Source organism: Alosa alosa, chromosome 15, assembly GCF_017589495.1.
Source record: "Alosa alosa isolate M-15738 ecotype Scorff River chromosome 15, AALO_Geno_1.1, whole genome shotgun sequence".
NCBI classification, from domain to species: Eukaryota; Metazoa; Chordata; class Actinopteri; order Clupeiformes; family Clupeidae; genus Alosa; species Alosa alosa.
Window position 1 is genome coordinate 14,848,003 of NC_063203.1, and position 12,500 is coordinate 14,860,502.

Genomic DNA, 12,500 nt, shown 5'->3' on the forward strand with positions numbered 1-12,500 from the left:
ACACACGCACTTGATGTCTGAGCCCTGGATTTGTTTGCTCTGGCGGGGAGCGTGGCGCTCAGTCACCCTGGGCAGGATGTTTACTTTTCCCTAAAGGCCCATGCTGTCGTCCGCACTAGCTTGCCGCCACCACCACCACCGCTGCCGCTGCCGGCGTCGTCCTTCTTTTTGGTCCTGCTGTCTGCTGCTGCCGGGTCTCTGGGCCGCTCTGTCTGGCCACTCTCATCCGCTGAAGGCCAGCGCCTGATGGAGCGGTGGAAAACTGGCGTCATCATCCCCCAGCTTGCACACAAACACACACACACACACACACAAAATATACACACACACACACACACTTGTTCTTGGCGTACTGTACACACATTCACTTACACACACACACACACACACACACACACACACACAAGCAATTACACATGTATGTTTATTACATTCCCTCATTATAGGTAATTGCTAAACTCTGCTCTCACTGCCACACACACACACACACACACACACACACACACACAAAGAATGAGGTGTACCCTGTGACTGCACCCCTATTTGCAGTACTGTAAGCCCCCGTGGCCGCTTTAATAAGCCATCAGACGGGCATCTTGTCAATGCTGTGCTGACTTTCTGGCAGCACTGCAGAACGTTCTGTGGCATTACACTCTGTGTATACCAGTAACATCAGTCTGAGACTGATTATCTCAATGCCATCAAAACATCATTCTAACGTTACACATTGTGTTCTCATGAGTTTTTTTTTTTTTTTTCATGTTAGGAAACCATTACTGTCATTTTTTTTCCACTTGGATGAACATTCCGAATCATTTCTGTCTTTTCTATCTGTTTCTTTTCGTCCACCTCGTCCCCCCTCCTCCTCGCCGTCCGGTCCTGTCCGGTCCTGTGTGCAGGAGCGTGGTGGTGCCGGTGAAGAAGCCTCCTCCGGGCAGTCTGGCCGTGAACACGGTGGGCTCTGGCTCCAGGGAGGGCTTGGCTGCAGGGAGCACGCCCAACATCTTTGCTGCCGCCTCGGCCACCCCAAAGAGCATGATCAACACCACAGGTAGCCATGACACACACGCACACACACCACACACACAGCAGGCACACACACACACACACACGCATGTAATCTCACTCACATATGCACTCACGCCCACAGCCCCCAAAGTCATATGAACACTCACTCATACATACACACTCACTTATGTACACATACACACTAGTTCACCACTTTGCCTGCAATCACTCTGACACACACACACACACTCTCATACACAGATGCAGCCAATCGAAGTACACAAAGGTTACATCAGTGGAATGGCATTGCAGTGATTCACACACTGCCGTGTCACTTAGCCAATGTAAGACAAATGAACTTAGACAACACAAATCTACTGCCACAGGTACAGCTGAATCCATTCAGTTCCGTTCTCATAATGATCCCAATTTGGACTATAATGACTGTCCAGACACATTCTTGTGCTACATTCAAGGCTATTATTGTCACAAGGCTCTCTCTGTTGTGAATGGAGCCTAACTAAATTACCCAGGGTAATTAGGAGGCCCTTTGATGCCATTCTGGGAGTAATTGGTAAAGAGCTGTAATTTTGTGCAGGAGCTACATCTAACCACTAGATGGCTCTCTTTACTTCTGGAAAGCTGAAGCATTATCACATTGTGATGGGGTTGAGGAGACTAGCATCTTTGTGCTACTGATTTGACATGATTATAGCTGTAGCAATGCACACATTCAGTTGAGATGAGAAGATAATTTAAGTGTGAATTTAGTATCCTAGAAACCACATTTATTGAATATGGACATAACAAATACACTATAAATAATATGTATATGTATTTTCAAAAATCAATCCTCTTAAATTTCACCTTGTCACCTTTAATTTTGGAATTTTAGAGGGCTTTGCAGAATACTTTATAATTGTAATTATTAAGTACTTATCATTACTATCAAGTTGATTAAACAAAGGACCAGATAGATACATATTGTGAGTGGAGGACATCTCATGAGTAGAGTTTGGTGGTGTAGGAGGAGGGGTGTGGTGGTGGGTTCCATCTTGTGTCGCCTCACCCTGAGGTGGCTGGAGGCTGTCTGTCTGTCTGTCTGTCTGTCTCTCCCTCTCCCGCTCCCTCTGTGAAAGGCCCCAGTCAATCCAAAGGCCATTAAGAGCTCACACACCTTCACCAGCACACGGCCACCGCTGTTAAAAATACCCACAGCCTCACAGCAGGAATGTGAGAAATGTGTCAGGGTGTGTGTGTGCGTGTGTGTGCGTGTGACTTTTTATCAAACATGACACAGATTGCACATACACATCAAATACACACATGCAAATATGAAATATACACATCTGAAGAATAGCTGCTTTATCTAGATGATACTCTTTTGCCATTTAGTTAATAAAAAGGATACACAGCTCTTATGTTTACACACTGAAGTATTGAAGCATTAGATTATTCATGGACTGTTTTTTCTTCCTGTATTATACTGTATATCTGTCTCTTCTTATGTGTGTCTTAACTACTGTATGATCACACCCATACACACAGTATGTGTTAAAGTCAGTGATATGTTCCAGGCCCGTTACCCGAGTGTGTCTTACCCATTCTGTGTGTCTGTGTTCCTCAGGTCCGACGGAAGCGGCCTCCTCTTCCACCAACTCCTCCACCTCGTCCAGCTTTGTGAACGGAGCCACCAGTAAGAACCTGCCGGCTGTGCAGACTGTAGCTCCAATGCCTGAGGACACCATGGAGAACATGAGGTTGGCTTTTATAAAAATGAATGCGTGTGTGTGTGTGTGTGTGTGTGTGTGTGTGTGTGTGTGTGTGTGCCATCCCAAAAATATTCCATCCTCTGGTCTTTGTTTTACACCAATAGGTGTGTGTTTTACAACCCTTGTGCCTTTGACTAATGAGTGATATAAGATTTTCCAGTTTGCATCCCCATCCCAACTGCGTAAATTGTTATACTGATGTGTGTATATTCTTTTATATATTCCACTTAATTAGCATTGCATATTCTGTAATATTTTGTGGGGTGTCGTGAGTATCCTTCGCCCTAAGTGATGGAGTGTGTGTGTGTGTGTGTGTGTGTGTGTGTGTGTGTGTGTGTGTGTGTGTGTGTGTGTGTGTGAAGGACAGCCTGGGTCCTTCCTGTCAGGGTTGTTGTGGGAGTGATAATGCAGAGGAATCACAATGTGTGTAGTGGTTAGGGCCTGAGAGTGGGGGAGAGAGTGAAAGAGAGGAGAAGGAGAGAGAGTGAGGGAGGGAGAGCGAGGGAGAGAGAGAGAGAGAGAGAGTAGGAGAGGGCGGGCAGACAGCCGCCACCTCGGGGTCCCTCGTCTCACCCCGCGCTAATGCCTTCTGACAGACATCTCACATCCCGCCCTGTCCTCCCTCTCTCTCTCTCTATCTCTCTCTCTCTCAGGCTCCCTTGTATTCTCATTCCATTTCTCGCTTGAATATTTTTTTGGTCGCCATCAACCTTTCTTCTTTCTTTGTTCTTCGGTCTCTCTCTCTCTCCTTCTCTCTCTCTGTTTTACTTTCTCCCTTTCGCGCCTTTTATCCCCCTCCCTCTCGTCCGCTCAAGGAATCGCAGATCAGTTGCCATGGCAGCAGTAACCGACATCACTTACCGAGCCCGCGAAGTCAATGATGGAACTGTCTAGTGGCAGCGCTGTGAAGCCTAACCGGCATTTTGCAAGGACAGAGAGAGCGAGACAGAGAAACAGATAGAAAGAAAGAAAGAAAGAAAGAAAGAAAGAGAGAGAGAGAGAGAGATCGAGAGTGAGATCGAGAGGCACGTATATAAAGGGAAAAGACTGATATGCATTTTCAGCACCATACTGCTGCAGATGTTGTTTGCCATAGTATGCCATTGTATGTTCTTTCTCCCTCATGGGAGCGAGCTCTGGAAAGCATGGCGATAAAAAGAATAAAACAGTCTTTTGTATCCACTACTGGACAGAATAATGACACACGTCCCTCATAGATTTGCATTTGTGTGTGGTGCATATGTGGCTTTTTATGTAAATGTGCTTACAGTTATTGTATGTGTGTGTGTGTGTGTGGTTACATGGCTGTGTTCTTGTGGCTGTTTGTTCACTTTATATATTTGCACGCATAGCATTATTTATTGTGTGTGTGTGCGTGTGTTTGAGTGTGTGTCTGTGTGTGTCTGTGTGTGTGTGTGTGTGTGTGTGTGTGTGTGTGTGTGTGTGTTACATGGCTGTGTGTTCACTTTTTATATATGCACGCATAGCATTATTTGTTGTGTGTGTCTGTGTGTGTGTTTGTTTGTGTGTGTGTGTGTGTGTGTGTGTGTGTGTGTGTGTTAGTGTGTGTGTGTGTGTGTGTGTGTGTGTGTGTGTGTGTGCGTGCATGTGTGTGCATGAATGCATGTGGGTGTGCTAGAAGGTACTGATACTTTTGAGTAATGTCTGCACTGCTTTGCTCTACTTTCTATTTAGAGCAAATTTAGGTTCGGTCTGTTTTGTTGGAGTAGCTCAAGCTATGTGTGTGGGAGTGTGTTTGTTGCCATGTGACTAGGACAGAGAAAGACAGAGATTATTCTTCTGTGTGTGTGTGTGTGAGAGAGAGAGAGAGAGAGAGAGAGAGAGAGAGAGAGAGAGAGAGAGAGAGAGAGAGAGATTATTTGCTTGTACTGTATGTGCTTGTCTGTGCATAGTTTGTGTGTGCATGTAACCCTGTAGTTCATTATTAGGGGTCTGGTCTGTGTGTGTGTGTGTGAGAGTGCAGTGCAATGCAGCTCTGAGCAGAGTTGTCTCTGTTTGAAGATGTGCTCTGCTGCCTGTCGAGAGATAAAAGGCCCAGATCTCTCCAGAAATGTACTGCTCCTCTTCTCTGATTGGCTCTAACAGAGCAACCCCAGCTAGCTCCAACCACCTCCCAGCATCCTCTGCTCCTCCTGAGTGCCAGGAAGGATGTCGAACTAGTGGTCCTCTTACAGTGTCCTATAGAAAAGCAATTTATCAGGGCACAGATTACTGCATGATTTTAGAATTTTTAGATGATTCAATTATGTCATTGAATGAAATGTACTTTGCTGTAGAATTTGTTCTTTTGGTTAAAACTTATTAGTGTTACTGTGTTAGTATGCCTAGCCTTGACTGGTCTGGTCTTTGGACACTGACGGATTGTCAATGCAAGAGCTAATTATCACGGAAGGATTGTGTTTTGAAATGCCATTTAAATGTCAAATTATTAACATATCTTCCCCAATTCCCTCTCTCCTTCTCTTTCTCCCTATCTCTCTTATTCTTTCCTTCCCTTCCCTTGGTTCTCCCTTCTGTCTCTCCTATTTGTTGCTGTCCATTTCCATTCCAACTTTCTTTGCTTGGTTCTCCCTCATTCCTCTCTCTCTCTCTCTCTCTCCCCCTAGCATCACCACTAAGCTGGAGCGTGCTCTGGAGAAGGTGGCCCCCCTGTTGAGGGAGATCTTTGTGGACTTTGCTCCGTTCCTCTCGCGCACTCTGCTTGGCAGCCACGGTCAGGAGCTGCTCATAGAAGGTACAGGTGCTATAGACCTCCCCTCTCTCCCTCCCTCTCTCTCTCTCCCTCTCTCTTTCTCTTTCTCCCTCTCTCTCTCCCTCTCTCCCTCCCCCTTTCTCTGGTTCTCCGTCTCATTTTGGGTCTGTCCCTCAGTCCACCGTTGCGTCAGGTCGCGCCATGTCACAACATGACACGACACAGTTAATGCGATTCTTCCAGATTTCATAGACTGATTGTTGCTTTGCACTTAATCTCCCTTGTGTTTGTGTTTATCATTGTATATTTGTGCGTCTGTGTGTGTGTGTGTGTGTGTATGTGTGTGTGTGTGTGTGTGTGTGTGTGTGTGTGTATGTATGTATGTTTGTGTGTATTTATATATGTGTGGATTTAGACTGGTCCTACTTGGGTACTGGTTTATGTTGAGACTGACATTGTCAAGAGACTGACATTGTCAAGAGACGCTGCTATTTGTACACACTGTGTCATTACACTGACTTCATATCATATGCACCTACTGTGTGTGTGTGTGTGTGTGTGTGTGTGTGTGTGTGTGTGTGTGTGTGTGCGTGCGTTTCTGTTATCAGACCGTCCATCACAGAGGTGGTTTGCTCTGTGTCTGCAGGCCAGCAAACTCACTAGCAGTTTGTTCAAGAGGAGTTTGTATGTGTGTCTGCCTGTCTGTCTGTCTGTCTGTTAATCTGTGCTTGGGGTGTGTGTTCCATATATTGCTGTGGGCAGACCACTACATAACAGTACATTACAGCACTGTACACACACACATACACACACACACACACACACACACACACACACACACAGAGACACACACAGGGTCATATGGCTGGAGCGGGCCTGTTAATATAAGGAACACTCAGACGTGTTGATGCCCAGACCCCAGAACACTGTTTTTATTCTGCAGCGCGGCGGCCAGCTAGCTGTCATTAGTCCACCCCATATACGTGATCCCGCTTGGAAAGTACAGCTCTCCTGCCAGATCTCCTCGCCCGCATGTTGGTTTAACGGCGTCAGTCCACACCGAGGTGTCAATTTCATTGGCTAATTAGTGTAAAGGCAAACGAGCTGATGTGACGTGCAATCAAAATTCTCCCCCCTTTTAATAGCTGTCGAAATGGACCATGTCATGTCTTGAAATAATGTTAGCGTTGAGTGGAGTGTTTTTTTTTATTATTATTATGGATAATGTTTTGTTCTGTTATTTAAGAACTAAACTCTTGGCTGGGTTAGAAATCCAGAGACACTTTTTGGCCAGACGTGAAAACTTTTTCAAAATGTTCCCAACATTCAGTCTGGTCTGTTTCCTTGTACTGCATGTCTGGCCTACAAATCTCACTCCCACATATCATATTCTTGGCCAAGGTACTACTAAACTTGTCAGCCAAACATGCCATGGTTTAGACACTACAATTCACAATATCATAAAGAGAGAGGGACGGAGATAGCAAAAACACTGGTTGGCCACACCTCTGTTTTTGAAAATAACCAAATCCTCTTCCCATCCTGCCATCTCACAACATATAAACTTGCATGCAAACATCCATATTAAAACCTGAAGATAGGGCGTCACTGCACCACATGAGAGAAGGGGAAAAGGTTGTTCTAAGCGGCAAAGAAAACCGCACGCTAGAAAAGAACGCCAGACTTTATCACCTCTTTTATAGATGGAGCCGACACCGCAAAAGCATCCGCAAAAAAGCAGTAACATTGAAGTACCTAACAGTAGGAGGCTGAAGATTAGGTGGCATTACAGTTAGCCGGAGTGGCGTAGGGACAGCCTGAAGCAAGATTAGAAGTTGGATTATACATGACAAGCATCTAGATAAAAATACACAGCGATGAAGACGCCAGATTACAAACCAAACATTCTTGTTAGGTTTATTGTCCGGCGCATACAGTACGCCATATTTTGGAAAATCCCAGTGGTTCTTGGAGAAGGACTGATAACTCACTGAAAGTTCAGCTGCTCCGACAATGGGTTGGGTTCGTTGGATTCCACACGCCTTGTTTTGTTATTTATGTCTCCCTACAGCTCCTCACAAATAAAGACTTTTTTATCAGTCAGTCAGTCATGGTCAGTCAGTCTTCATTGGTCAGTCAGTCTTCAAGTCAGGCTTACCAGCATAAAAAACATCATAATATCAGTCAACATAGAGACCAGAAAACTCAATTATCATTAGTATGATATACTGGTATAAAATGCAATGTTGGAAATATTTAGACCTAAAAATTGAACTATTATGGAATGAATATGTAACTGATATAAAAAGCCCCGGCTTTGTTCTGTTGGCTTTTCTTTGTCTTGTTTTACACAAACACACCTACAGAAGGTTTCAGTGCACAAGCACAATCTCTTTCACACAGGCATATCATAGACATACAGCCATTCGAAACACACACATACACAACCATCCAACACACACACACACATTATCACGATAAATAAACCTTTGTGAAAAACACTCATACAAACACACACACACACACACATCTCACAAGACAAGGTTCACATGCAGAGATGGCAGGTACCCTCAGGAGCCAAGGATTGGTGTGAGGAGAGGCGTGCGGTAGAACGTCAGGGCTTTGACACGTGTGAATATAAGTGTGATCTCAGCACCTCTATCTGTGAGGAGTCGCTGTCTATCTGACAGAAGCAGCCAATCTTTACACTTAACACCCAAGATGTCCCCCTCACAACAGGGATAACTTCACACAGCCAGTGTGAAAGGGAGGTAACACACACTTTGTACGCACACACACTCACTCCCTCTCCGCTGCATTGGTTACCATCCTCATATTGTCACTGGGGTTGAGATTGGTCTGTCAGACATATAAGACTCTGGAAGAGTCCGTTCCATGGGTCAGCCAGTCATTAGACTCACCTCTGAGGCCACAGTCGTGTGAATGCTGAATGGGTGGAGGGTTGATCACACTGGCCCTGCTGTCAGTCTCCAGGGTTCACTGGGGGAGTTTGTTTACCACTTGAACCCCACACATCCTGCCCCGGATAGGAGAAGAACATCATCTCAATCTCTCTGTCTGTTTTGCTCTCTCTCTCTCTCTCTCTCTCTCTCTCTCTCTCTCTCTCTCTCTCTTTCCAACTTCCCTCTCTCTCTTTCTCTTCACCCCCCCCCCTCCCAGCTCAAGTCTGGCCCCCTTCCTCAGCTGAAATACTATGTGGAAGTACATAGGCCCCTCCATTTACCAGTAATTACCAGTCATCCATCACCCCCCAGATTACTCAGGGTCGAGGCCTGCCTGCCCTCTGCCAACTCCCCGGCCCTCCCAGCGCCACCACCTCCCCTGCTCCTCCAGACATACGGGCAGCAGTGACGCGTATGTCCCACCGTGGGCGCGCGGAGCGTGGGGCGAGGCCGCCGCCCTGTCCAGAGGGGTGAACACTGCGCCTGTTGTCACTGGGCGCTTCTGTTGAGACTCCAACACCCCCACCCCCACCGGCCTCTAACTGCCCCCCCCCCCCACCCCACCCTCCAAATCTCTGTCAACATCGTCAGTCTAACCAACAAGCTTGTTGGAGAGGGGAGGCTCTGGCCTTCCCACAATGCCGCATTCACCCTTGCCTGCTCCTTACGGGAAGTGGCTCTTGCCCACCCCGCCCCACCCTGCCACTTGCACTCTGACATGGCAGTTAACATCAGGCTCTTATTAATGGGTCATTTAGTGTAACGCATTGGGTCATGCATATTGTAGCAGAAGTGGTCATTGGTTTGGTAAAAGGGCATTTGTGTACACACTCTTGTGTATAGTCAGTCGCAAGTCCAGCGTCCAAAAAAAAAAAAAAAGACAACCTCTGGTTTGTCCAGCCGCACGCGGCCAGGGCCCCTCTGGAGTCACGTGACGGCAGCGTGTCAAACAGCCCGCTGACTTATAGCAGCGTCCAGTGAGAGCATGACCCCCCTGAGGTCACGGGTCATGGGGTCAGCCTGTGGATGAAATAGGGAAGGCATCTTCCAGCCACCTCGGCCCACATAATGCATCCCTCTCACGCGCGTCTTCGTGAATGACGCTGGGGCTTTGGGATGTGGTGGTGGTGGGGTGGGTGGGGGGTGATATGAGGATGTGCCCCCGTGTAAAATGCATGTTATCTGCCCCACGTGCTGCTCTTCAGTTTACCCCCTCGGGGGGTAGATTTACGGCGACCCCGGACGTTTTTACTAACTGTGGTGCTCTCCAGGGTGACTGGCTCTGCTAATCTGGGGGCTCTGGTATGCTGAACTGTGCATGCACCCTGTGTTTAAGGCGAGGTGCCAGGCTGAGAGCCTGCCGGGCGATGACAGAGGAGGAAGTCAGAGTTTGTGTCCCGGTCAGGGTTTTTGTCACTGTTGTGTACATTCAACAAAACACTGCCCGCCCCTTAATCTTCGTCTATCTTCACCACAGGAAGAATTTATTCTCAAACCCAGGAATTATGTTGTAAGATTCTGCAGTGGTAATTTTACTTGTGAGTTAGCATGAATCTGGCCAATAAAGTGACATAAATAGTCTTGGGTGGCAATTCCCCTATATTATTGAGAACCCTTGCGCAGTAAACACTTTAATTGGATTTTGCCATTTTCTACCCATCGCGCCAGGGCTCTGACAGGAAAGCCTTTTCAGCACTCCCTCACCTCTTTTCTCATCCTTTCTCTCCTTTCTCTTCTTTCCTTTCTTTTTCTCTTTCTCTTCTCTCTTCCTTTCCTCTCATCATTTTTTCATGACCTTTATTCCCTCCTGTCATGTGAACACGGATTCCTTGCTGATTGTTATCTCATACGCAACATCCATTTGAGGTCCGTATCGAAGCACTGTATCAAAGATGACCTTGCTGCTTGCTTCTTATGTTTAGACTGGATTGTAGTCATGCTGACTAAGAGCTACGTTACCACCAGATGACTTTGATTAAGCACAGACAAATGCAAAAAGTTTATATTGCAGCATATTGCTCATCAGATTAATGTCATATATCCCACTGACATATACATCATGATAGATTTGAAATAATAGCACATACTGTGGGCTTTAAGACCCAGTACTAAGTGTCTTGACCCGACTGTCAAGCTGAGTAAGTTGTTTATTTCATCAGGTATTTTTAGAGAGAGTTTCGAGGGGCGGAGAGTATGTGAGCTGCATCGATTGTAGCCAGGCAATGGCAGGGCTGACCTTTACCTACTTCAGACACATTCAGAGACCCACAGAGAAGGACAAGTATGAGCTCACCCACTCAGACAGTCCACTAAGGAAAAAAAGTCCATCATTCTCCAAGCCCACCTCTGCATGTAGGATGCAATTACAACAGTAAAGGCCTTTGCATATGGAAGTCTGTTATTTTGCCTGCTTTCTTGTTGGTTGTGTGTGTGTGTGTGTGTGTGTGTGTGTGTGTGTGTGTGTGTGTGTGTGTGTGTGTGTGTGTGTGTGTGTGTGTGTGTGTGTGTGTGTGTGTGTGTGTGTGTGTGTGTGTGTGTGTGTGTGTGAGAGAATGTAGGCGGGTAGGTAAAGATTTGTATACATTATGTGTGGTGACGCATGAGCACGGAAAGTGTACAGGTATGACAATGGTTGTGTCAGTGTGCATGTGTGTATCTGGGAGAGAGAGAAAAGAAAGAAGTGTGTGCGTGTGTGTGTGTGTGTGTGTGTGTGTGCGCGCGTGCGTGTGCGTGTGTGTGTGTACGCTCATCCTGACTCCTTGCCCTTGTTTGCTCCTGCAGGTCTGGTGTGTATGAAGTCCAGTACCTCAGTGGTGGAGCTGGTCATGCTCCTCTGCTCTCAGGTAACCTGCTCTCTCTCCTCCCTTCCCATCTCTCTCTCTCTCCTTCCTTCCCATCTCTCTCTCTCTCATCCCTTCCCATCTCTCTCTCTCTCCTCCCTTCCCATCTCTCTCTCTCTTCCCTTCCCATCTCTCTCTCTCATCCCTTCCCATCTCTCTCTCTCTCCCTTCCCATCTCTCTCTCTCTCCTCCCTTCCCATCTCTCTCTCTCTCCTTCCTTCCCATCTCTCTCTCTCTCCTCCCTTCTCATCTCTCTCTTATTTTCCCTCTACATCTAAATATTTATACATCCTCATTTCTGGCATCTACACTCTTTTCTCTCCTTCCCTTTCTTCCCTCTCCTCCTCTGTTACCTTTCTCTTTCTCTCCTCTATATTCTCCCTTGTCATCCTTATATTTCTCTTTCCCTGTTCCCTGTCCTCTTCTTCATACCCCTCTTCTTTTTTGCCCTCCACCACCAGCCCTCTGTCCCTCCATCTCCCGGCTGTTGTGGCTGCGGCACTGCTATCCTCCACATTATGCCGTGGCTTTGCAGTTGTGGGCGGCCAAGTCTGGTTGCCAGTCATGCCTTCAGCCACAGGATGCTTCACTAAGTGTCTCTCTCTCTCTCTCTCTCTCTCTCTCTCTCTCTCTCTTTCTCTCTCTCAGCTGCACAGCCAGTAGATGTTCTAGGAGTGTACTCTCCATCTGATGTAGATCATAGACGTTCCACAAGAGCGTCCATGCATATCCATTTCCAGACAAATTGATAGTTGTCATTTTTTTTGGATGCAAAGAGTGAGCACGACTTGTCTGTCGAAGAGCAAATATAATTTGTTTATTTGATATGCTGTGCAAATATCATCTGGTTTTGTTGTATGGAATCAATGTGCATAGCTGCCCACAAGAGAAATGCAAACTTCTGTTCCATTTGTCAAACAAACACTCTCTTTTTTGTTGTATTGCTGCAATGCAAGTAGGAGAATGAAATGTCTGACGTAAACCAAACAGAGTTCCTGAAGAAGAAGTGAGCCGTGTCTCAGGCCATATTCATGTCTGTGTCTGGAAAGTGTAGAACTGCACCACGTCTGAAGATCAGCAGTTTAGAAATGGCTACCTCTGTAACTAGTCACATAGGAACAATAACAACCCACACACTTACAGCAGCTTCCTGCAACATAGAGGCCCCCACTCAAGTTAGAGCAGCCCCTTCTGAGAGGGACTG

The 12,500-nt window shown here is 46.6% G+C and overlaps 1 protein-coding gene and 1 long non-coding RNA gene across 10 annotated transcripts in view; one reads left to right on the forward strand and one right to left on the reverse strand.

The window, feature by feature from the left end:
- Nucleotides 1-12,500, forward strand: part of LOC125307776 (neurobeachin-like) — a 296,002-nt gene that overhangs the window by 153,181 nt on the left and 130,321 nt on the right. For all 9 annotated transcript variants that reach the window (XM_048263836.1, XM_048263826.1, XM_048263827.1 and 6 more), the window contains 4 exons: nt 900-1,051; nt 2,636-2,768; nt 5,408-5,535; nt 11,238-11,299. In XM_048263836.1, coding sequence (XP_048119793.1) covers nt 900-1,051; nt 2,636-2,768; nt 5,408-5,535; nt 11,238-11,299 — 475 coding nt within the window. The remainder of the gene's footprint in view (nt 1-899; nt 1,052-2,635; nt 2,769-5,407; nt 5,536-11,237; nt 11,300-12,500) is intronic.
- Nucleotides 1-12,500, reverse strand: part of LOC125307779 — a 13,460-nt gene that overhangs the window by 21 nt on the left and 939 nt on the right. The window contains exons 2-4 of the long non-coding RNA XR_007195787.1: nt 2,610-2,743; nt 2,078-2,207; nt 1-243 (exon numbers count right to left, since the gene is read on the reverse strand). The exon at nt 1-243 is cut by the window's left edge and continues 21 nt beyond it. This is a non-coding gene — a long non-coding RNA (uncharacterized LOC125307779). The remainder of the gene's footprint in view (nt 244-2,077; nt 2,208-2,609; nt 2,744-12,500) is intronic.